This window comes from Pan troglodytes, chromosome 2 (assembly GCF_028858775.2).
Source record: "Pan troglodytes isolate AG18354 chromosome 2, NHGRI_mPanTro3-v2.0_pri, whole genome shotgun sequence".
Classification (NCBI taxonomy): domain Eukaryota; kingdom Metazoa; phylum Chordata; class Mammalia; order Primates; family Hominidae; genus Pan; species Pan troglodytes.
The window spans coordinates 125,348,091-125,374,597 of NC_086015.1; the positions used below are offsets into that span (position 1 = coordinate 125,348,091).

The 26,507-nt window shown below is 42.2% G+C and overlaps 1 protein-coding gene across 5 annotated transcripts in view; it reads left to right on the top strand.

Moving 5' to 3' along the window:
- The window catches only part of CD86 (CD86 molecule), a 64,419-nt gene that overhangs the window by 13,148 nt on the left and 24,764 nt on the right, over positions 1-26,507 (top strand). For 2 of the 5 annotated variants that reach the window (XM_001166230.8, XM_003950169.6), the window contains exons 1-2: positions 9,296-9,568; positions 23,131-23,180. The exons of 1 other annotated variant lie outside the window; for it this stretch is intronic. In XM_001166230.8, coding sequence (XP_001166230.4) covers positions 23,135-23,180 — 46 coding nt within the window. In that variant the 5' untranslated portion in view covers positions 9,296-9,568; positions 23,131-23,134. Of the gene's footprint in view, positions 1-9,279; positions 9,569-23,130; positions 23,181-26,507 lie in introns of those variants that run through there. 2 more of the 5 variants (XM_009446277.5, XM_526283.7) reach the window with 2 other exon arrangements.

Genomic DNA, 26,507 nt, shown 5'->3' on the forward strand with positions numbered 1-26,507 from the left:
GCACACCCTTAGACAAATAGGCCACTTAAATTCATAATCACAGTCTTTTGAATATTGGTTTAATATTCTCAGATAAAGATTGAAAAGATAACAAGTTTTGGAATCAGGTGTTTACTTTGAGTTCTGAAAGGTGACATCACAGGTGTTGGTAGTTTATTGATATTTAATTTTTAAATGTGCTGCTGTATATATTTCATTTGATTAGAAATATGTTACATAGTTATGTTATTTGTTAAATAATAGACCATCTTTTGTATAACCTATCAGAAGAAGTTCTGAGATTGTAAGATTAGATTGTAAATCCTATTGAATAACTAGAATACAGAATTATTAAATTGGGAAGGAAGTTAAATCACTTAGACCATCCTTCCCCCAGGAAGTCCTCTCTACAGTGTTATCCATGACAAATGTTTATGCAGGCACCCTAACCATTTAAAATATGAAGAGAAGGAGAACAGATATATCGAGAAAACTATTCCTGAGGCAAGAGACCAGGGGAAAACTTTTCTTAGTTGTAACCTACACAACTAGCTAGAATCTACCTCGTGCTCTTAAGATGGTGTTTAATCATGAGGATATCATACATAACTGAAATTGTATAATGTTGAAAATCTTTTGGTGGCAAGTACCTTGACTTTATTAAATCAGTGTAGGTCTCCTGCATTCAACTATGGTCTCTAGGAGGGCAGGGACCACACTTCTTAGCTCACCTTGGATCTCAAGACCAGTCCAAGGCCTTCATTCAGTCAGAGCTAGTTAAGCATTTGTTAATTGAATGAAGGAAATAAAAAAAAAACAAAAAACTAGAAATTCCAAATTGTGCAATTACATCTGTGAATTTTAAGATGTTATTGGAAAATGGGAAAAATTACTGAGATTCGAAGATGGATAGGAACAAAGGTAAAGCATGAAAATGTGCATATTTGTGTGTTGCTAGAGTCAATAGTGATTGCCAGTTCCTATGCAGCCCTGGCACCACCTCTGAAACCTTGGCCAACCCCTGCCATTAGGTGTTGAGATACACAACAGGCAGGTGAGGAAGGAGGGGTGCTCTGGATGTAGTCTTGCCGCTAGACTGTGGTCTTTAGTGTCCAAGTCCATGGGGTGAGTTGTGAGCCCATCAGTTTCCCACACTACAGTCCTTCTCTGGCTTAGCCTTCCTTCCCTGTCCTGTGGTCCAGGTTAACCCTGGCCCCTGTGGCCTTCCTCCAGGGATGGACCTTCCTCCACACCTTCTCAGGAGCTCCTGATTCTAGGCATGCCCCAGAACACCTCAACTCCACTCTGCCCTGTCTCCATCAGACCAGAGACATCACTTAGACCCTGGGTATGGGGTTGTTGGTTCTCCACTTGCTGCGGTTGTCACTAGCCTGAGCTCTATCCTGAGCTCTGTCCATCCTTCTCATCTTCCTCATTGCCCTTTCTGCTAAAGCAACTGCACATCTGAAGGCTATACTTATCCCTAGTACAATGGTACTTTTTCTAAAATGCATACACCCTAATGCTTACCCTTTTGACAATTTTTTCATGAACCTACCTTTTAATATAAGCAAATTCAGTCTTCAATCCAAATAAGTGTATTTTGCTGCTGAAGCCACCATGTGATTTTGAGAGATAGTGAAGACAGACAGTCTTCTGCATTCACTTGTAGAATCCTGAAAATACCTCTTGGTGTCCCTTGCCTTTCTGACTTCTTGCTTGAAGACATCTAGACAAAAATGTGTCCCTAGGTCCTAGTTTCTGGGTTCAGAAATTGATCGAATGCAAGAAAACAATACACATTGCCTCTTCCTTAGCATGCATGAATGGTAGGTGTGAATTTGCATCATGAGAAAGTAAATAAAAGAAGATTCCCCAGGGCGGCTAGGGAGGCAGAAAAAGCCAGCCTAGGATGGGAGTGGAGGACGTGTTAGAGGTTATGAGAGTGAGGGTCCATCCTACCCCACCTCGGTAACTCACTGGTATGGTATAAATGCAAAATTTTGGCTCACACAAAGAAAAATACTCAACTTCTAATGCTTAACTATGTAAAATTTGCTTTTAAAGTACAAGTTAAAATTGTATCGCCCCTCAAAGAAACAAGAAACTCATTACATTTCTAAGAATGTTCCTTCAGAAACATGGAACTGAAAGCTATTTTTAAAAATTGATCTGGCCCTTAGAAAACTGGGGCCTTTTCTTTAATTTACCTAAGGAATTGACATAAAAGTCTAGGGTTCTGCACCAGAAAAATGCAGAAAGTGTCAAAATAAAAGGCAGAAATACAAAAGGAGACTTTTTGCAGCAACGTTCTATGTATAGCATTTGATTCCAAGGGTGCAACATGGGGAAGTGAACATGTGGACTGTGAAATTGATGCTAATTTTCTTTCCCACCAGTCTAGCAGCCCTCTAAAATGCCACATTATTAATTTAGTTACTTTACCAGAAATCCGTGTATGTGGTTAGCATGTGTGTGTTTTTTTTAATTAACAGACTTTACTTATTTTTAGAACAGTTTTAGATTTTCAAAAAATTGAGCACATAGTACGAGAATTCCCATCTACTCCCTTTGTGGCAAACAATTTCCCCTATTTTTACCATCTTGCATTAGTGTGATGTATTTCTTACGATTAAGCCATTGTTGCTTCATTATTATTATTATTTAAAGCCCATAATTTACATTAAGTTTCTCTCTTTGGGTTGTACAGTTCTATGGATTTTGACGAATACACAATGTCATGTATCCACCATTATAGTATCATACAGAATAGCTTCACTGCCCTAAGAATCCCCTGTGCTCTGCCTGTTGACCCTTCCCACCCTTCCCCAACCCCTGGAAACCACTGATCTTTTTACTGTCTCCACAGTTTTGCCTTTTCCAGAATGTTCTATCTTTGGAATCATACAGTATGTACCCTTTTCAGATTGGCTTCTTTCATTAAGCAATATGAATTTAAGTTTTCTCCATGTCTTTTCACATCTTGATGGCTCATTTCTATTTATTACCACATAATATTCCATTGTCTGGATATACCACAGCTTTACCAACTGAGGGGCATCTTAGTTGCTAATTATGAATAAAGTGGCTATACATATTCATGTGTAGGTTTTGTGTGGACATAAGTCTTCAATTCAATTGAGTAAATATACCTAGAAGTGTGACTGCTGGATCATATGGTAAGAGTATATTTAGTTTTTTAAGAAACTGCTAAACTATCTCCCAAAGTAGTTTTACCATTTTGCATTCTTTTCTTTATTTTTTTTTTATTATACTTTAAGTTTTAGGGTACGTGTGCACAATGTGCAAGTTAGTTACATATGTATACATGTGCCATGTTGGTGTGCTGCACCCATTAACTCATCATTTAGCATTGGGAGGTAAATCTCCTAGTGCTATCCCTCCCCCCTCCCCCCACCCCACAACAGTCCCCAGAGTGTGATGTTCCCCTTCCTGTGTCCATGTGTTCTCATTGTTCAACTCCTATCTATGAGTGAGAACATGCGGTGTTTGGTTTTTTGTCCTTGCGGTAGTTTACTGAGAATGATGATTTCCAATTTCATCCATGTCCCTACAAAGGACATGAACTCATCATTTTTTATGGCTGCATAGTATTCCATGGTGTATATGTGCCATATTTTCTTAATCCAGTCTATCGTTGTTGGACATTTGGGTTGGTTCCAAGTCTTTGCTATTGTGAATAGTGCCGCAATAAACATACGTGTGCATGTGTCTTTATAGCAGCATGATTTATAGTCCTTTGGGTATATACCCAGTAATGGGATGGCTGGGTCAAATGGTATTTCTAGTTCTAGATCCCTGAGGAATCGCCACACTGACTTCCACAATGGTTGAACTAGTTTACAGTCCCACCAACAGTGTAAAAGTGTTCCTATTTCTCCACATCCTCTCCAGCACCTGTTGTTTCCTGACTTTTTAATGATTGCCATTCTAACTGGTGTGAGATGGTATCTCACTGTGGTTTTGATTTGCATTTGTCTGATGGCCAGTGATGGTGAGCATTTTTTCATGTGTCTTTTGGCTGCATAAATGTCTTCTTTTGAGAAGTGTCTGTTCATATCCTTTGCCCACTTTTTGATGGGGTTGTTTGTTTTTTTCTTGTAAATTTGTTTGAGTTCATTGTAGATTCTGGATATTAGCCCTTTGTCAGATGAGTAGGTTGCAAAAATTTTCTCCCATTTTGTAGGTTGCCTGTTCACTCTGATGGTGGTTTCTTTTGCTGTGCAGAAGCTCTTTAGTTTAATTAGATCCCATTTGTCAATTTTGGCTTTTGTTGCCATTGCTTTTGGTGTTTTAGACATGAAGTCCTTGCCCATTCCTATGTCCTGAATGGTAATGTCTAGTTTTTCTTCTAGGGTTTTTATGGTTTTAGGTCTAATGTTTAAGTCTTTAATCCATCTTGAATTGATTTTTGTATAAGGTGTAAGGAAGGGATCCAGTTTCAGCTTTCTACATATGGCTAGCCAGTTTTCCCAGCACCATTTATTAAATAGGGAATCCTTTCCCCATTGCTTGTTTTTCTCAGGTTTGTCAAAGATCAGATAGTTGAAGATATGCGGCCTTATTTCTGAGGGCTCTGTCACTATACATCTACTAGAATGGGTAAAATCCAAAAATCTGACAATACCAAATGCTGCTGAGGATGTGGAGCAACAGGAAGCCTCATTGCTCCACATCCTCAGCAGCATTTGGTATTGTCAGATTTTTGGATTTTAGCCATTCTACCAGATGTGTAGTGGTATCTTACTGTTTTAATTTGCAATTCTCTAATGAGGTATGATGCTGACCATCTTTTCATATGCTTATTTGCTGTCCGTGTACCTTCTTTGGTGAGGTATATGTTCAGATCTTTTGCTCCTTATTAAATTGGGCTGTTTGTTCTTTTATCTTTGAGTTATAAGAGTTCTTTGTGTATTTTGGATACCAGCCCTTTATCAGATATATCTTTTGCAAATATTTTTTCCCCAATCTTTGGCGTGTCTTTTTATTCATATAATGGTTGATACATGTTTCTGCTTTAAGGAGGAAGGGTTTTAAAAATACAATTTACAGTAGCAGTAAAAATAAAAATTTATTGCAAATGTCTTATGTTCACTCTCAGGTGATGTCAGGGAACTATGGACCCAGCAGGGTTTAATTAAAGGGGAGTGTCAAGTCCTGGGGGCTGTGGCTGACAATCCTCCTTTGTTGGCAATTGTGCAGCAGGGCTGGGAGTAAGAAGACAACCCAGTCCTGAGCTGCATCACTTCTAAATTAAGAATAATTCAGGAACTGTGTTTACAGTGAAATCCTGGCCCTTCTCACATAGATTATATTATGCATAGGATATGAATTTCTGTCCATGAATCCAAGTACATATGAAATCATCACTTTGAAAATTTCCTTTAACTCAACTTAATCCCACAGGTGAGCCTCAATTCTGCCAGTTGAACAAGAGACTGTAACTGGGTCATGCAGGAGTCTCCTTCCTTTCCTGCAGCCCAGTCAGAATTCAAGAAGTTCACCTGGTAACTGGAAAATGATGGAAGGGCCTCAAGTCCCTAGTCTGTCCTGGTTGCCATTGGCACCCTTACTATCTGAGCCCATAGTGGTCTGTGAAGTCCGGCAGCTCCCTGCCCCCATGCCACAGTGGGGAATGAGAATATCTACTGATGCTGGGCCCCATGAGCAAAGCATGCTGCCTTTCTAGGCATGAGCCATCACACCTGAGGTTGCTACCCCCTCGGGAGCACTGACAGAGGGGCAGTTGGGTTTCTACTGCTCACAGGACCCAGACAACCATCCCCTGCCCTCCCTTCTTCTTGCACTTCAAAAGCACTCTCTTCCTCTCCTTTCACCTCTAAGCCACCGGTATCATCTCTTCCATGGGCTTTCACAAAAGTCTGGATGAACCTTTGAACTTGTATCTCTTCTGCTTTCCCCCTTGCACAAACCTCTGCATCAAGAAAGCTTAGAAAACAACCACTAATTAACGTTTCAATAAATAATGCTGCTCTAATTATTTGTGGAAACTATTCTGTATTAGAACTACCATCAGCACCGCCTCCTAGAGTGCTTTTAGACTTGACCACTGGCCGCAGGAGGCCACTTCCATATAACAACAAACAGATGGCTGAAATTGGAAAACTCAGCTAAATGTTCAGATGTTTCTAGACTCCCACGGGTTTCTGGCTGTGGCACATGGAGTAGATCCTGACTGTGTGGTCCTCAGGGGACTCTCTCTGGTGAAGTTTGGTGAGGTCAACTTCCACACCCACACACACCAGCTACTGTGTGTAGCCTGTCCTCCTCTGGTTGCTTCTACTTGCAGCCTTGGCCTCTTCAGTCCTGAGAGCGTTGGAGAATGAGGCAGTGGAGGAAGCAGCCCCACACAGAAAGCAGTTTCTGAAGTAACCTCAGCAACTTCCTCCTCACCAAACACAAGGAACTGGTCTTCTCCACTGGGCTCGGCCTCTGGTTAGCCAAGGACAACACTGTTGACCACCATCACGGTTGGCCCCACTCCACCCTTGGCTCTGATGACATATGTGGGAGTCAGAGGAATTTTGATTGGCTGACTGCTGGCCTGTCACACAAACAAGATGGGGCAAGGGGGTTGCGATCTGACTTGACATGTGAAAAAAAAAAAAAAGCCGTGGTCAGCAACCCCCTGCAACTGTTGAAAGGCTAATTCAATCTCTGACTCTTTAACAAAAGTGATCTTGTTCACTGCCTGTTCTGCCCTGAGAGCCTTCTCTGCTAGGAGGTAGGTTGACTGACTCAGGGAGAAGGGTGCTGGTGGCAGAGCTGCCAATGGGTGAGGGTCCTAGAGACTATCGACATGAGGGGCAGTTGAGAACACTGTAGTATTTAGCTGAGAGGAGAGACTATTAATAAAATTTACAAAATCAGCTTTCAGCTATTTGGAAGGGTTTATATAAAAGGATAAAATAATATGTTCTGGTAGTTCTAGAAAACAGGACAGAGACAAGTAGCTGGTACTTATGGATTGGAGGAGTGAGTGGCAGTAGTTTGGGGATTATTTTTTAAAAAGACATTTTTCTGTTAACTCTCTTTTCTAATAGTGAATTTCCCAACCTGACAAGTAAGAAAGCACAGGCTAGACACGCATCTGTCATGACACTGAAGGGGTCCTTGCTTGAGTGAGAGACTGGAATGATGAGTTTTGAGGTCCCTTACAGTCCAGCAACTCTAGCTAAGTTGGAGAATAAAAGAATTCCATGACACTATATCACCCCCTCATTTCTGCTGCCTGCCTCACCATTCATCTCTCTTTACTCCTTTTAATATCATTCTACGTTACAGCATTGGAGGAGGCTGCTCTAAATAGGAACTGAAATAAGTAGATTAAAGAAGTGCTATGGAAGGGAAAACAATAAAACAACTTGTTTTTTAAGAGCCTACTATTGCCAGGATCTGTGCTAAGCACCATATATATGCCATGTTATTTAACCGTCATGACATGCCTATGAGATATTTAGTATTACTTCTGTGAGGAAGCCAAAGCTCAGAGAGGTTAAATAACTGCCCCAAGAACACACAGGCATTAAGTAGTGGAGCAGGGTTTGAACACAGGTCTCTATGACTCCAAAGTGCAGTGTGATATGTTATTTTTACTGATCTGTTTATGGAAAATGATACTGCTTTCTAATTTAGTATTAACACAAAGATTTTTTTCTAAATAGATTTACTTAAAGTATGTTATAAAAATACTATATAAATAATGAAACAGATTTTACATGAGTATGAAGTGGTACTAGTAGCTAGAATGATGAAAGTTTGGGGAATACTACTCCAAATATTTTGATAGCTAGCCTTTCAATTTAGCCTGTCTTATATTCGGACTGCTGAGTACAAGGAAAAGAAGGAAACATGAAAATTAAGTGAAATATGAGTTACTTCCCCTGTGCTCTGATAGGTGGGTAATTGATCATATGTCACAATAAGAAAATCAAATGAACCCTTTCAAACAACAGCAAAATCTGTGATTGTAAAATCCAGAGGAAAACCCCAGGTGGGATCTATCTGTATGAAGGATGAAATTTCCAAGGTCTGAACATAGAATGGCTGAGAGGAAGTGATGACCCTGTGAGTCAAGACCCTGCACCCTGGGGGAGCCATGTGGGTTTGAGAAGCCCTGGGTGAAAGGTGAAGGGTTTTACAGGCCTGTTTACAGACCTCTGTAGTGACAGAAGGGAGGTCTTTGTGCAAAGGTCAAAGTAAGAATTGGGAAAGTCTGAAAAGAAAACAGGAAAGTAATAATGAAGATGAAATAACTACTTGGCATACTCTGCCACATGATTTACAGGCAAGGTTTCCTTTGTTTTTCACAACAATGCAGCAAAGAAGTGATTACGAGTCACATTTCATAAGTGAGAAGACTGACATTCAAACATGTTCAATAACTGGCCCAGGGTCCAGTGGTCAAGCCAGGACTGGACTTCGGACCACCAGTTCCAAACCCACATCCCTTCCCTTGCACCACACGCTTTTGTGTGGATGAGCCTCCCCAACCCTGTCAACAACAAACTGTCACTTTGTCACTTTTAATGTCTCCTGCTTCACAGGACACAGCTAGCCTCCAAGAGATCAGGGAGGCATGCCCAGAGGGTGCTGCTTCTCTTTTTTTAAGCTCAAGTGCCACAGACCTCAGAGGCACATAAATGTCCCCCACACTGAGCAGAGGACTTTGCAGTGCCTGATCAGGGCAGAAAAAGGAGGCATGCACCTGGGGGAGGATCACATACGAGTGAAAGCTGTCCCCGCTGAAGCACTAGGTTTGGAGAAATCTACTGGGCATTTACACACCTTTCCCACTTCTGCTTATGACTTGTAGCCAAACTCAACAGTACCACCCGCTTCCAGGAATAGTGTACCAAGGTAACAGACACATTCTAGATTCATACAATTGGGGTTAGATTAGGATCATCTGAAAATGAAGGTTGTGTATGTCAATTGCCTTCTAACAGGATGGGTGGAGAGATGTACTTAATGAATGATTTTGGGGAAGGGCTAGAAGTGAAGCACATGGCCTCTCTGCCCTCACTCATTGAAGGCTGTCTTCTGAAGCCCTGTGGAGCTCAGTGCCTGCCACATGGTTGCCCACATTTGTTGAACTGAACTGCATTTTCATCTATGGGCTTCAAAGGCTGTGGGTACTCTGGGATCTCTGGGAATCTGTCAGGGAAGGTGTCTTTGTCATGTTTGTGGATGGGGCTCCCTTTGGGGGTTTCCCAGGGCTTTACACTCATGCTCCGAGGGTACGTTTGTAGTCATTCTCATCAGTGGAAATGCCCACCTGCCGGCAGAAGTTATTTGGAACCAAGCAAGAGCACTGTCCCTGGCTGTGGTGTTGTTTCTCTAGTCAGTTCCCCTTTCTGTATTTGAGTTCAACCATCAGTCCTGGCATTATTTCTCTCTCTACAAGGAGCCTTAGGAGGTACGGGGAGCTCGCAAATACTCCTTTTGGTTTATTCTTACCACCTTGCTTCTGTGTTCCTTGGGAATGCTGCTGTGCTTATGCATCTGGTCTCTTTTTGGAGCTGCAGTGGACAGGCATTTGTGACAGGTATGTTTGTGGAGGCTTAGACGCCTAGGGAGTGGCATGAGATAAAGCTGCAAGCTGCATCTGGGGCAGAAATGCTGATGTGCTAATGGCCAGCCAGAGAATGAGTAAAACGGATTGCAGAGAGCATGCTTAAAACCTCTGACCATCAGGTTTGCTTCTCAGATTGACTACATTGGAGGTGGGATATTACAAAAATCTGTCTCTTCCTGCCAGATCCCTTCATCTGTTTTTTGTGAGCTAAGAGACAAAATAGGCAGGAAATAGAAGGTGCCACTTACCAAATAATTGGCAGCTGTTCTTGGCTTTGGGGTGCTGGGGTCTCCGAGCAGCCTCTGCTCTAGAAGAAGCAGTCCAAAGATGTCAGCTCGTCTCGCCTGAGTCCCCTGTGCCAGTGGGAAATCCAGAGAAGGGGGATTTCCTCCTCTTGCAGCCTCTCTGCAATGGACTTACTTGGCTTTCCTGTTTGACCTTTCCCTTCTCTGGTCCAGAGACCCTTGCCCAATATTTCTTCCCATCCAAGTGCCCCATCCCAATATTAGCCCCACTTGGCACCAGAGACCAAGATCTAATTTAAAAAGAAATATTCTTGGGTCAAAAAAGAGCCCAAGCAAGTGATTGAACATACCGTGTTTCACATACGGTGAACCTATTTGCATTTGCATTTGCAAACGGGCTTAAAATATCATCTCTATTAATAGTAATTTAAGGTTCTGGAGAGCCAGGTGAAAATAGTTTTTGACAAAGGGAACTTCCTACTCTCCTTAAACTGTAACAATGAAGGAAATGAACTGTTTATCTTACATGTAACCTCAATCTTGGGACTAAGGCCCTGTACTAAAATGCGGCTATTTATGTGCTCAGACTTGCAGTTCGTGTTATGTCTGCTGCTGCAGATACCATTAATATTATTTATGTGAGCTATCCTGTGTATAATGGAAGCTTTTATAAATCTCTATTTATTTATTCCTAATATAGTTATTAAGTGCTTGCTATGTTCCAGGTACTAGGGACTTAACAGGTAGCATAAAAGACATAAGGAAAAGCTGCACTCTTGTTTTCTAGCCCAGTGGGGAAATCACATTAATTTAATCACACTAAACATGACTACATAGCAATAGTGCTTTAAAGGGAAGGAAATTGTTCTATGTGACTATATCAGCTGATTAATTACTAAGCCTTTGCATTTGATATTTTGGTTAGTCTATTCTTCTTGAATTTCATATGCCTCTTCCTGGGTGGGGGTGAGGATGGGATTTTATGGAGTTGAGGCTAGGGCAGGTAGGGAGAAAACATGAGAAAGATGAAGAGATAAGCCAAGCCAGATTCTTCAGCAGAAAAATCAAGGTTGAAATACCATGTTTCAAAAATCAGACTGAGGTGGGAGTTGAGGTTAGGGGTCCCTGGGCCAGGGGATTGAAGCTTCAAAGAGATAAAACTAGAGCAAAAGCAAGCACAGAGAGTGGCAGAGAGGTCCCTGGGCATTTTTCCACAGTCCATTCTAGTGCTGGCAATCCACCTTTCATGGCCAGGCAGGTAAGAGTATTTGTGGGGTGGGAGAAAGGACAGGGCCGTAGGCTGGGCACACAGCCCTTTACTGGCCCTTATCTCTCCTCTCTTCTCCTATACAGTGCTGTTTCCGAACTGTACATTGGCTTACACTCGGGCTGAGGTTTGGGAAATAGGCGCCATTTTGAATATGTGTGGAGGAAGAAAAGTGTGTCTTCAGCACTTTCCACCTCCCCATCACGGCCCTGAGACCTCAACACCGGGAAGCATCTCGTTCCCTATCGGTCCTCCTTTATTCATGGATGGATATGATTCCTTTCTAAGTTCCATGTCCTTTTTAGATAAATTAACTTGAACCTAATGCCTAATGGCTTAAAAACAAACAAAAAAAAACCCTCTTCCTTCCAGCTAGCATTTGCATTTTAACAGGGGCTTTCAAAAAATGCCTTAGCCCAAGGAATGAGTAATGTGGGAATTCCAAGCAGCAGGGTAGGACTGGTGCACAGAATGGGGAGAGAAGGCCCCTCAAGTTGTGGCCCTGAAATGTTGGCTTCCTCTCTTTGACCATGATGCCGTTTCTGAGAAAACAAGAATCAGGCTACCTTAGGGGACCAGGATGGGCATGGCTCCCTTTTAGTGAGTTCTATGAGCCTCATACCTGGCAGTCAGAGCCCTCGAGTGGATGAGCACAGACTAGAAGAAGCACTGTGAAACTTTGCATGATCCTTACCTTTTTGGCAAAAAGGAAAAAAAATCGTTCTCAAATTCATCAATAGTGTGAAATAGGGTGTGCCTTGATTCAGAAAGTTTCAATTCTAGATACAACTTGGAGAACTAGGCGTGTCTTGTACACAGATTTGCTCTTGGGGAACCGGAAAAGCTAAATGCTATCGCCATGCTATGCTCCTTCTTCTAGGCCAGTGAGGGGAACACACTCTTCATTTTAATATTTCAGTTGCCTACAATATTGGAAGGTGGATAAAAGCACCCTCTGCTCCTTCTAAATCTGCGAAGACATTTCTTCTCTGCACCTACTCATCCTTGATGCAGCTCTCCTCATGTCTGTATGGAAACACTGTGCTCTCAAATGAGTTTCAGAAAGAACAACTCACGAAAGAAAACAAGCATTCGGTCAGAAAAATCTCCACAAATGGGGGATAAGGGGGATTTGCTCCAAGGAGAGACTGGAAACCAAGTCAGACATAAAATCCAGCCTAAGCTAGAAGGAGACATGGCTGGTGGGAGCTTGAGGAAAACAGAGCTCAGGATGGAGGACGTCTCCACCTCCAGTCATGTCCTCTGTCCACCAGACACCAAGAAGTGTTCATGTTCCATCGAGGCAGCCCTCACACCCATCCCTTCCTCATCATGCCGACTGCCTCTTTACTGCTTCAGGCTCACCATCTCAAGTCGACGAGCCTGTAATACTGGCTTTCTTGATCACCCTGATACCAGCCGTCACCTCTTGACAGGCTTATTTTCTTTAAGCTGTCATTACACCATTTTTCTGTTCCCAAACTATTAATTCCAAACTTCCAATTTTCTGTTAAATTAAATATGAATTCCTTATTTGACTTTCCATGCCCTATTAAGCTATCTTGCTCCTTGCTTTACTTATAGAAACTAATCTCCCATTATTTATCCAAAGACAACCTCTGCTGCAGTCCAGTCAGCTTTTCTTACTGTCCTATAAAAATTCCACGGTCACTCCTCCATTTCCATGTGTCCTTAAAAACTGTTATTTGATTGTGTCTCAGAAAGTTGTCAAAGAATATATACCAATGAAAAGCATCAAAAAGGTTATACTTGATGTTATGTGTGTATCAAAAATATGGCTGAAATATTTATCCAGTGAAACTCAATCAACACTAAAAAGTGGTTCTTTTGGAAGCATCAGTTCTTTGAGACCCATTAAACAGATGCCTCGGATGCAGGGTTATTATATTATCAGGAATCTGTCTACAGAAGAATTATTGGAAGCTTGCAAAGCCTTTCAAGGACAGAAGAAGATAGCTACCACGTTGAGTTCTAGGAAATTAACAATTGTTATTGTTAAAGGAAGACAGCGTTTCTCAGAGGAAGACTGTTAAACAGTGCAGTGGCCCAGGCTAACAGCCCTCATAAGTGGGAGTATCAGAATGAGTGGACTTAATTACTTAAAACCAATACAGGGTGGAACTTCATCTGCTATAACAGAAATTAACTCGTGCAAGTTCTAACATGCAGGGTACAGTTCTGAGACCAAGTCTGACTCACCTGTCAAAGCTCAGCTCAACTATTACCACCTTTACACCACCCTTCCAAGCTGTAGGAGTGCTTGCTGTTCTCCATGTCTTCTGAAGCCCTGGATCACTTGTAGCCAGCTCAGCAGACTCTACCCAGACAGGGATCCTTTAAATGTACCATATTGTCTACTGCGTTAAAAATGAGAGGAACTGACTCAGGGTGAGAGCGATGGAGTGTCCAGATGTTCTCCTTTATTTCTCCTTATTCCTGGAAATGTAATGAGAATCTTAGAGGTGAACTGAAAAGTTATGAGTTCAACCACTTACTCAATTCGAGATTCGCTCCTAAAATGTCTCTTCTGTGTTATCACCCCCACTTTTGTTTGAATAGTACTTGTGACAGGGAGCTTATCACCTCACAAGAAAATCCAGTCATTGCTTGTAGCTCTCTATTAGAAGTTTTCCATCATCTGGAACTGAAATCTGGCTCCCTGTAACTTTTAGTTATTGGAACTACTTGCCCTTCAGCAACAGTGTATGTATCCTCCCATGGAAGGGCCCTTACATATTTGCAGACACCCAGCATATACTTGCAATCTTTTCTTCTTCAGGTTCATTACCCTAGTCCGTTTAGTTGTTCTTCATTTGACATAATTTCATTATTCACTAGTGAACCTTGCTGCCCTTCCCCTTGATAAACCGAATTTGTCAGTGTCATTCAAGTATAACTGACTTCACAGAACGTGATACCACAAGCGATGTGGTCTGATTAGCACAGAGTTCAGTGAATGAATCCTACACTAGGATTGGATGAAATTTTAGTTAGCCATACCACACTAACACTTATGTGATTTTTATGTTTACTATGGATAGACTATTTCTCCTGTGTCCACTTCTTCCTCTTACACAGTTGTTATTTCAAAACTGAAGTACAGATTCTTACACTTACCCTCAGGAAATTCATCATGTTAGTACTAGTCTCTCTTTTCAGGCTTTATGAATGTTAATTCAGCTAACCCATTTTTGAGCTATCTGTCTCATTTTGTGCCATCTGCACAGCATAAGTTTGATTTCTGTTGCTTTTATTAGTAGTTTTACTAAATACATAAAAGTGAAATAGTGAAACACAGAGTCTTGTAGCATCCACTGTGGGATCAGTCTTTTAGACAAGAATGATGCAGTTGCTGAGTCAAATGAATAAATGAATAAATCAAACAATACTTTGTCCTCATTTCCCATATTGATCTATCACCATATCCTGTTAATTATAATTCTAAATATTTCTTGATCTATCCACTTTTCCCTTACTTCACCTGCTACTATCCCAGACCAAACAGCCATCTTCTTTCACTCAAACAATTGCAGTAGCCAACTGATTGGTCTTCCTGCATCTGTCCTGGCTTCCCTATCATCCATTTGCTACACAGAAACCATGGTCATCTTTTCAAAATGCAAATCTGATGATATCAGTCTCAGCTCTAATTTCTTTGGTGGTTCACATATAAAGACTGAAATCTTTAACTGACCCATAACACACATGTGATCTGGCCCCTGCTCACCTCTTCAGCCTTGTCTTTCACCTGTCTCTTCATTTTGGCCACAGGGACCTCCTCGTACCTTCTCTCATGTGCCCTCCTGCCTCAGCGCCTTTGCATATGCTGTTCCCTTTGCCGAGAACTCTTCCTGTCAACTCCCAAGCCCTTCACCTACTTAGCACCTACCTATTCAATCTGTTCTGTTTGCCTATTGGTACGTTACAAACTGTCCCCAAACTTAGCAGCTTAGAACAATGAATCCTTTACCCTCTCTCACAATGTTTGGGGTCAGGAATTTGAGCAGGCCTTGGCTGATTTTTCTGTTCCTCATGCCATCAATTGATATCACCTGATGTTATTAAGCTGATGGATGGGCTGATCTGGAGATGCGCTGTCCAGTTTGGTAGCCACTGGTTACCTGAAATGCAGCCAGTCCTAATTGAGATGTTCTATAACTATAAAACACCCACATGATTATTGAAGATTTGGTGCCACCAAAAAAATTTAAAATATTCGTTAATAATTTGTATTCTGATTGCATGTTGAGATTATAATATTTCACATACATCAGATAACATAAAATATGTCATTAAAATTAATGTCACCTATTTCTTTTTAATTTCTTTAATGTGACTACTACAAGTTTTCAATTTATATCTGTGGCTTGTAATAGTGGCTTGTATTATATTCTTTTTTTCTGAGATGGAGTCTTACTCTGTTGCCCAGGCTGGAGTGCAGTGGCGTGATCTCTGCTCATCGCAACCTCTGCCTCCCAGGTTCAAGTGATTCTCCTGCCTCAGCCTCCTGAGTAGCTGAAATTACAGGTGCCCGCCACTATGCCCAGCTAATTTTTGTATTTTTAGTAGAGACAGGGTTTCCCCATAATGGCCAGGCTGGTCTCAAACTCCTGACCTCAGGTAATCTGCCCACCTCAGCCTCCCAAAGTGCTGGGATTACAAGCATGAGCCACCACACCTGGCCTGTTTTATATTCTTATTGGACAGTGCTGATCTAGAGCAGGAGTCAAGCAGTTTTTTCTATTAAAGGCCACATAGAAAATGTTTTCAGCTTTGCAGGCCATGCAGTCTCCGTCATAGCTGTTCAACTCTTCCATTGTACTGCAAAAGCAGCCATAGATAATAATTTACAATAGACATAGCAGTGTTCCAGTACAACTATTAATAAAAATAGGTAGTAGCCAGATTTGGCCTACAGGCTGTAGTTTGCTGACCCTTGATCTAGAAGATCCAAGATTTTATTCATATGTCTGGTGGCTTGGCAGGGATAGGTGGAAGGTTCACCTGGGACCATTGACCCAAACAGCTATACAGTCCCCTCCAGCATGATGGTCTCGGGGTAGTGGGACATCTTACGTGGTGGCTCAGAACTCCAGATAAGGTACTCCCAGAGAGACAGGTAGAAGCTGTGAGGCTTCTTATGACCAAGCTCTCGAAGTCCCAGAATATCCCTTGTACTGTATTCTATGGTCAAACAGGTCACTCAGGCTAGCCCAGATTCAAAGAGAGGAGATCCAACTCTACCTCTTCATGGGAGGAGGAGTAGCCAAGGATATGTGTTTCTTTTTAATCTATTATATCATTCTTCAGATCTCAGTTTAGGCTGGTCCTGTTATGGGCTCTCAAAGTACCATGAACCTCTCTTTTGTAGCACTTGTCATAGCTAGTTTTACATTTCTCTGTATGATTACTTGATCACTATCTTGCTTTTCTACTAAACTGTAGGCAACCACGTGAAGAGGAACTGTTTCTGGTTTTGCTCATTATATTCCTAGCACCAAACACAATGCCTGGTTCAATAAATATTTGTGGAAGAAACGAATGAATGAATGAACCAATAGCAAATGAATGAATGAGTAATAACTGTATCAATATTAATCCTACATTTCTCCATATTGCTGTCACGTATATCATGAGATACTCTGTCAGAAGCCTTGCTAAAATTCAAATATATTTGATTCCCAGTAACCTTCTTATTTTGTAGTTCAGAAACTTTATAAAGAAGGAAATAAGCCTATCTTACTCCTCCCAGTATCTCAAAGAGGGTTTCTGCCCTGAGCTGCTCAAGAGGGTTTCTGCCCTGAGCTGCTGTTCATTCTGCAAACACTGCTCGAATACCCACTGTGTGCCAGGTACAGAGAGTTCTTCTCTGCTGTAATCTGGACAGGCACCAGCTTCCCAGCGTGGGTTTAGGCTTCAGGTGCACACTACTGTGTACCATCTAAGCCACACCTAGAAGAGCTCTGGGGAAATATGACTACTTGGGCAGAAAAGGAAGGAACTAAGAAGAGGTATCTTTGTGTCTGAGGTCTGAAGGAGCGTGGGCTCTTGTTCAGGCAAAGGGCAGGATGAGGGCAGGTGGGGTGGCAGCAGCCAGTAATGGGGTGGGACAGGGGAATGCAGAGGATGGAACTTCAGGTCCTGGTGCTCTGAGAAGTAACGCTGTGCAGCATGTCACACCCAGAGGCAAACCAAGGCCCCAGGGAGCTGATGTTGCACTGGAGCTCTACTCTCCTCTCAGCGAGCTGGTGACGTGCCAGTCCAGCAGGCCTGGCTTATCCAACCACAAGTATGAATCGGCAGAAGGCAATGAGCTGGGCCCTGAGTGCTGCTGGGCTGAGGCCGACCTAATCCTTCCTCCACAGAGACTGTGGTGTCCCCTGCTTTGCTCAGGGTAAGAACTCTTGTATACCTCACGAGAAGCCAAGGACTACCTACCACCTTCCACACTGGCCCTGGAGCCTGCATTGTAGTTATTTGTGGACACTTTTTCTTCTTTTTAGTGCCAGGTGAGGGACCAAGGCCTACATGTCTTTACAACCCCTCAATCTCTAGAACAAGTCTGACACTGAGTAGATGTAGCAAATGTTTGCCTGAAAGACTACCTCAATAAATAACCTTCTGAGGCACCAGCAAACTTCTCAGCATTTTTCCTGATACTCCAGTTACCACTAACATTCTAGACAAAGTTGTGAAATAAATCTTTTTCTTTGTTGCTCTCCAACATCTACTGTGGACCCCTCCTCTCACTTCCTGTTTCATCCTCTCTGCACTCCCCTGTCCCACCCCATTACTGGCTGCTGCCATTCCACCTCCCTCATCCTGCCCTTTGCCTGAATGAGAGCCCACACGCTCCTTCAGACCTCAGATACAAAGATACCCCTTCTTAGTTCCTTCCTTTTCTGCCCAAGTAGTCATATTTCCCCAGAGCTCTTCTAGATGTGGCTTAGACGGTCCACAATAGTGTGCACCTGAAGCCTAAATCCACGCTGGGAAGCTGGTGCCTGTCCAGGTTAAAGTGGAGAAGAACTCTCTGTACCTGGCACACAGTGGGTATTCGAGCAGTGTTTGCAGAATGAACAGCAGCTCAGGGCAGAAACCCTCTTGATGCAAAGGGATGCTTTGGGGCCCCTTCTTCTCCCACCCCAGTCTGTCTCTCTGAGAGTCCTCTCGATTCCAGGAGCCACCATCACACCTGGCCCTAGGCTGTGCTGCTCCCGTCTGTCTCAGAGGCTAGATAACATCAGAGTCCTTTCCACTGGCTCCTGTGGCAGAGCAAAAACTGGTTGGCATTTTTAAAGGTGCTACACCAGTGTGAGAGAAACACAGTGAGGCTGCATGGGTTTAAATCTCAGCTGTACCATTTACTAGCTGGGCAGCCTAGGGCAAGTACTGTGACCTCTCTGAGACTCCATTCCTTCATCTGTAACATGGGGACAAATAATCTCACCCTGTTGTGAGCAGTAATAGTATGATTAATCATTTAGCCAACTCTTATTCATGTTCTCTGATGGGCCAGACATACAAAGTAAGTGAAAGTGGATTACGGCAGGTGCTCTTCTTGGTTTCTGGAGTGAACCTCCATTTACATGGAGGCTCCTCTTTTTAGATTTCTGACTAGTTCACCCACCTTATTCATAGACCTTATTCTGTGCTTAGCTGACAGAAATCTCCTCTCAGAGAATCCCCCCGGTAAATTCTTAGGTTCTTTCCTCTTCCATTCCCCTTATTGCTCTCTCCCTCCGAAGGCAAGAGTTTCCACTTTACAGGCCCACTGGAGAAAGTTATGGCTTCTGGTTGTGGTTGGAGGTTCATTCCTGAGGGAGTGGGGACATTTCTACACTTCTTCATGGCCAATGACATTGGAGAAACTGGCTTCCTAACCCAGCCCACACCCTCGCACACACACATCACACATCATGGCTAGAATGGAGAGAAATTCTTCATATGGGGCACTTGTACTTCATAAAAGAAAATCATATCAATCTTGAGTATTTTAACATCCTATTACAGCAGGGTCACTGATAAACTAAGTGTCCAGAGTATTTTCTAGGATGGTGTGTGGTCTCCAAATTAACATTAGTGAAGCTTACTGGAAGGATTGTTACTCCTGGGCCAGGCCAGGATTTTGAGGAGAGATGTGTTTGCTGTCACCAAATCCTTGACAGACTTTGGCAGAAGTGTGTTAGGCTTACTCTGGATAGCTTCAGAGGACAAAACTAGTATTGATGGAAGGAAGGTAAGGAGAAGCAGCTTCTAACCCAGGGGAAGAGAGAGTTTCCAAACTGAGAAATCAAAAATGGTACTGATTCCTTGTCAGGGTCAGTGCTTCTCCCCACTGTGTGAATTACAGGGGCCATTTGTCCAAGATTCCTCAGAGCAATACTGATTTCATGTAATTATTTGAATGAAAGGTGATTTGTTAAATTTATAGTAAAATATAATTTGATTTGTGTCCCTGTTTGTCATGCCACCCCAGAAGAAAAATTGTCTTTGGTTAGGTCGAACATAATGGTTTTTTGGTTTGCAAACCATGAGCGATTCCCATATTAGGTGGGAGTTCAGATTCAAAGGGCCCTCTTTTTTTTTTTTTTTTTTTTGTAGTAGCCAGCCTAATGAGTAGGAAGTTGTTCTCACTGTCATTTTATATTGAATTTCTTTTATTTTGAGTATGACCATCTTTTCAAATGTATGAGATAGTTATTTCCAGTTCCACATACTATCTGTACATTTCTTTTGCCCGCTTTTAATTTGGGTCTTTGGCCTTTTTCTTATTGATTTGTAGAAGCTCTTTTATACATAGAAAATTAATGCTTTGTGACTAGTTGCAAATATTTTCAGTTGCTGAAATACACAGTAGGTGTTCCATGTAAGAGCTGAACAGCTGGTTCCTGATTGCTGTCTCCCTCCCTTCCAGCCAATAGATTTCAGAGTTTGGGCATTACCTATTGAGCCAAAGCTGACACCACACAAGCGCAGAGCATGGGAACAGAGTTCTCTGTCTGATTCCTGTGAGCTTTCTCATACTAAATCACCAACAGCAACCTACTTATCACAGAATATGAGAATTGAACAAGGGTCGGCAAGGATGTGGAGAAATTGGAGCTCTTGTTCCAGTTGTCGATGGGAATGTAAAGTGATGTAGCTGCTATGGAAAATAGTGTAGCAGTTCCTCAGAAAATTAAAAATAGAATGACCACATGATCTAGCAATTCCCCTTCTGGGTATATACCCAAAAGAACTGAAAGCAGAGTCTTAAAGAGATATTCATACAGCCGTGTTCATACCAGCATTATGCACAATAGCCAAAAGGTGGAAGCAACTCAAATGTCCATCAAAAATGAATGGATAAACAAAATGTCGTATGTACATACAGTGGAATATCATTTAGTCTTAGAAAGAAAGGAAATTCAAACACATGCTACAATGTGGATGGCCCTTGAATACATTATGCTAAGTGAAATAAGCCACTCACAAAAAGACAAATACTGTATGAGTTTACTTATACCCTAAGCAGTCAAATTCATGGAAACAGAAGGTGGAATGGTGGTTGGCAAGAGCTGAGAGGAGGAGAGAAAGAAGAGTTATTTTTTAATAGGTATAGAGGCTTAGTTTTGCAAGATGAAAGAGTTCTGAGGATGGATGTAGTGATGACTGCACAACAATGTGAATGTATTTCATACCACTGTACACTCAAAGGGTGAAGATGGCAAATTTTATGTGTATTATGCCACAACTAATAAAGATTTCTAAAACTTATGAGATCTAATTTCACCGTTTCCTATTGCTAAAGATCACAAATTAGAAAACACATTGGCAAAAGGTACATGAAAATAAGCACTCTTGTGTTGATCAGAGCATAAACGTATAATCTCATAAACTAATAAAGATTTCTAAATAATAAAGATTTCTAAAACTTATGAGATGTAATTTCACCGTTTCCTATTGCTAAAGATCACAAATTAGAAAACATGTTGGCAAAAGGTACATGAAAATAAGCACTCTCGTGTTGATCAGAGCATAAACGTATAATCTCAGGGGAGAACAATTTGCAACTATTCTTCAACCCTTTGGTCAAACAATTCTGCTTCTAGGAATATAGCTTACTCCCACCTGTGTGATATGGCATATAATCAAGGTTTTCCATTGCAACAAAAGATTGGAAACAACGTTAAGTATCCATCACTAGTGGTCTGGAAATATATATATATATTATTGTCATCCAATAGAATACAATAGACTAATATGCAACTTTTAGCATGAGGATACTCGTTACATGCTGATACAGAATAATCTCCAAGGTAGTCATATGTGTGCAAAACCGTACATAGTATGCTACCATTTGTGCTTAAAAATAAAAAGAAAACAGAATATGGGTCAATGTTTTTGTTTAGTTTTGTCTAAAGTAACTTTAAGTAGAGGCAAGAAACTGGTAACATGTAACAGTGATCACCCCTGTTACCTCTGTGGAAGAAAACTAGACAGCTAGGGGACAAGGCTGGGAGGCAGACTTGCTTTCCACTATTTATCACCTTTATCTTTCAAATTTAGTACCATCTACATTTAGTACCATGATCTATTCAAAAATATTTATTAAAAAAAGAAAAGGTATAGTCTAGAAGGAAAAAAAACATAACAGACACTTCTAGCCCAATGTCCTGCACTGGGTGCTATGAGAGCAGAGGAAAGAAATACAGATGGCTTCTAGACAACACCGTCTGGGGCATACATTTCTGCTATTCGATCAAGAATAGTTGTGCATCTTTTCCTGGAAAGAATTGATTTGTTTTTATCAACAGACCTATGAATTTAGTGGACAGACCTGTGAATTAATTCACTGGTTAGGTTTTCCTTTTTACATTGGCTGTTAAAAAGCTATAAGCCAAATTTATGTCCCCCTCAGTGCAAATTGGGCAGATTTCTAGGGCAAGCATTTAGCACTGGCCTTGTCCTTGGCTCTGTATCATATTCCTGTATTTGGTTTGCTTTTCCACCTGTTTCTCATGTTGGTCATCTTTCCTGTGTATGGCCATACCATCCTGAATGTGCCTGATCGCATCTAATGTTGGTCACCTCTCCTTATTCTTTGCTTCCTTATAAGCCACTAAGCAGCCTTTTTGGTGCTAGTTAGGGTAAGTGCGTGGGTAGTGAAGGAGGGAGGAGGGAGAGGAAGAAAGAAGATAGAGGTTATAAAGCAAAGCATATCCTTTTTCTTGGCTTCATCATGTAGATTAAGTGAATTGCTCTCAAAGCGTGGTCCTTAGGCCGGCAGCATTGTCATCACCTTATGTTGTTAAACATAAAAATTCATGGGTTTCATCCCAACTTACTAAGCCAGACTTTCTGTGGTTGAGGCCCAGGAAACTCTCCAGGTGATTTTTACTCACTTTCAAGTTTGAGAACCACAGGAAAACAAAAGGAAGGCTGATTTCTAAGCGTAAATGCAATACTAACCGATTGCCCCCATCATGCCTGTTATGTTGGTCAAGATAAATAATACTAGCTACTGCAATAATGAATCCCTCAAATTTTATTTTTTGCCAATATCACAATCCATTGTAGATCAGTTGTGGGAGAGGTGTAAAGAGAGCTGCTTTATTAGTTTATTAAGCAAACCAGATCTCTTCCATTGTGAGACTTTGCGATTTTCTAGGCCCTTGGACATTTCCTCTGGATCCCTTGCTGCTAAGAAGGCAGGAAAGGGAGGAAAGAGAGGAGACTTTAGCAGCCAGATATGGAAGAAACATCTTTTCTGCCCACAATTCCATTGGCTAGAAGCCAGTCTCATGGCCTGTATAACTGCAGGGGAGGCTGGGAAATGTGACCTATCGATGGAGCTAAGAGCAAAAGGAAATGGCTTTGATGAAGCCCTGGCATTGTCTCTGCACACCCGAGAACCCAAGTGAATCCCAAACTCCACGTCCAGGTCATGTTTTGGTGAACATCGGTTTTCAGTTTCCTTTTCTAATCAAGTTTTACCTTTTTTTTCTTGACTCTAGCACTATGGGACTGAGTAACACTCTCTTTGTGATGGCCTTCCTGCTCTCTGGTAAGAACCTTTCAGCTTTGTTAAGTCCTGGAATCCTACTGTCTCCTGATGAGTCTGACCACAGCAAGCCCAGGCCTGAGACTTGGTGGGTTTTACTCACTTTCTACTGAGCATTGTACAAGACCACATGCAAAAAAGACTTTCCTGGAGAAGAAGGAAGTGTTATGATTGAGAGCAGCTGATGGCCGGCAGCTGGGATGGAGCTCTCCCCCCTGTGTGCTTCTTCCTCCTCTGCAGTCTCACATCAGTGAGCCTAGATGCTCAGAGTAGGGTAGCCTGGCCCATCCCATGGGGATGGGGGAAGGCTGCTGCACTGAGGCCCCTGAGACTTGACTCTTTTGTTCCACACATATTCTCTTCTGGTCTTCTCTGACCCTGTTTCTGTCTTTCTCAGGCTCCTAGGAAACAACTGACAGAATTCCAAAAGTCTCCCTTCATTCGGAGCACTGGCTTTCACGTCCCTGACTTCCCTACCCTCTCTCACTCCCTTCCCTATAGCCCATGCACATACATCATGGTTGCCACGGCTTCCTGACAACTATGGATGTTCAGCTAATTGTGTCAGCTGATTTATAGTGGAGCCAATGAAGCTGAAGCTTCAGAGCCCTCCATTTGCACAACCCTTTCTAAATCCCCCTCAAGACCCTGTGAAGGGCCCCCTAGCAGTGTGGTCACATGTCTTATGCTTTGGTAAAATTTGAATAAGTAAGATATTTTAACCACAATAAGTTATGACCACTGTCTCCTTCCTCTGCAACTTTTCCCTCCATGCCATTCTCCTCCTGTCTGGTGGTGTTAGCAGTCAGGGGCATTTTGTATTTGAATTCTACATTCTTTTTCTTAACTATCCACCACCTCCCCTCAAAATTTTAACAGCATCCAGCCTCACAAAACTCAGATCTTCCCTGTTTACAGTTCCACTTTGAGTTTCAGTTTCTTCATCTATAAACAGGAGTTGGCTGCGGTCCCTGCCATGTATCCTGTGACTCAGTATCTCGTAGTTACTCCTGGCCCACCCCTTCCTGCTGCTCCTTGTCTCCACCTGCAGGCCTGAGAGGGATGCCACCCCACTAAGACAGGGAGGTGAACTGAGCCTGAAGTTTGGCTACAGCACCCACAGGCCACCAGCCATGAGTTCACCTCCTCCAGATGGCCACACACCAGGCCCTTGGCCACTGTCCCCATGTCTGCTGTGGATGATGAGGAGTCAGGGAACTACAAAGAGATGGTCCCTCAGATCCATGCTGGCTGGGATAAGCCTTTTCAGATTTCTGTTTTTCTGCTTAGCACCTTGAGCTTGTGGAGTCCTTGAGTGCGAGGTCTGTAGATGTGCCAGCTGATCACTGACTTAGGTAACAACAGCAGCTTCCAACCCCCAGGGCCCATGACCTGCTACCTTAGCTCCTGGGGATGTGGGAGGTACGTGTGTGTCAGAGAGCAAGGCAAGAAGACTCTAGAGAACATTATCCAATAAGATTCCCTTCTCATCCCACTTCTTATTTATTTATTTTATTTATTTTATTTTTTGAGACAGCATCTTTCTCTGTCACCCAGGCTGGAGTGCAGTGGCACAGTCACAGCTCACTGTGGCCTCGATTACCTGGGCTCAAGCAATTCTCCCACCTCAGCCTCCCCAAGTGCTAGAATTATATGCATGAGCCATCGCACATGACTTATTTTATTTATTTGATAAATGCATATATACACACAGTCATGAATCGTTTAACAACAGGGGTACGTTCTGAGAAACATATTATTAGGCGATTTTGTCATTGTGTAATCATCATAGGGTGTCCTTACACAAAACTAGATAGCATAGCCTGCTCCATACTTAGGCTACCTGGCACAGCCTATTGCTCCTAGGCTACAAGCCTGCACAGCATGTTACTGTGCTGAATACTGTAGGCGTTGTAACACAATGGTATGTATTTTTGTATCTGAACATATCTAAGCATAGAAAAGATACAGTAAAAATATGGTGTTATAATCTTATGGGACCACCATTGTATATGACTGAAATGTGGCTGTGCAATACATGACTGTATATGCATATATATATATATCCCTTACTTTGTGCCTGGTACTGTTCTAAGTACCTCATAAATATTAACTCATTTGAGCCTCACAATAACTTTCTGCTTTAGGTCTTGTTGTTATTTCCCATTTTAAGATGTGGACACTAAAGCCCAGAGAGGTGAAGTAATTTACCCAAGATCGACAGAGCTACTAAGTGGCAGAGCTTGGATTCACACCCAGCAATGTAGATTTAGCATTTGTTCACTTGACTCTTCTCCTAACTCTTGTGGTAAACCATGAATAAGTGGTAAGACTTCTTCCATGGGGCCTGAACAGCTTTGGTGGATAATATAGCTTCCGCCTCATCCATGTTCATCCAGTGCCTCCTCCCCATCACCTGCAGCTGACACCTCAGTTGACCCAAGAGCTTGGGCCCAAGCCCTTCTCATCAAAGTGACCAGCCCAGCTCTCAAGATCTGGGAGAGAAGGAAGAAAAATGCCCTGGAAACACATTTCCAGAAAACACTAAACTGGAACACCATTTCCCACCAAATTTTCTGACTCCGCACACTGAAAGTGAGAAAGTAAAGCCGAGACACTCTATGAAAACTGAGTTCAGGTGTCACTTTTGCCCTTGACTTGCCATTGACACTTCTTAGAAGTTTCTTAGCTCCTGAGAAAAGAGTTATCAATATTGAAAGCAACAACCTCAAATGGTAACCGTTTAAGTTTTATGGTGGTGAGAGAATAAGTGACTATATTTTTGGCAGTACAATTTTAAAGTGGAATAGAAAGCCCATGACATCAGATCAGAAAATAACATTGCCAGTAATTCACACACGATGAAAAGCAACAAAAAATCAGATTCTATTTGAATTCTTTCTTCTCAGGGCACACCTCTGCTTACTGGGCTGGTGAACAGTGACCTAGCCACAGGGCCGGCTTCCAAAGGGAGAAAGGAGATGCAATTGGCCCACATAATCCACCCTCAAAATGTAGAGCTGAATAATTCATTTCATGGCATAGAAATAGCAATACAGTGAAGCAATTCTGTTTCACTTTTCCCTCCCTTATATTTTGTGTCCTCTGCCATGGAAATTTGACACAGTAGTATTTGCTGCCCCTGCTCTTGAGGGTAAAATTGGATGGGAGTTTAAGACTGAAACGGGCACCCGTGGCCTTGCAGAATTAGGTTACAGTTTGTGCCTTGTATTTATAAAGCGAAAGGAATTCCTAGTGCCACCTGCAGAGGCACTTCTAACTTTCAAGCTCTGTTTGCCACTGTCCTGGCACCTCCATCACACTTTTAGG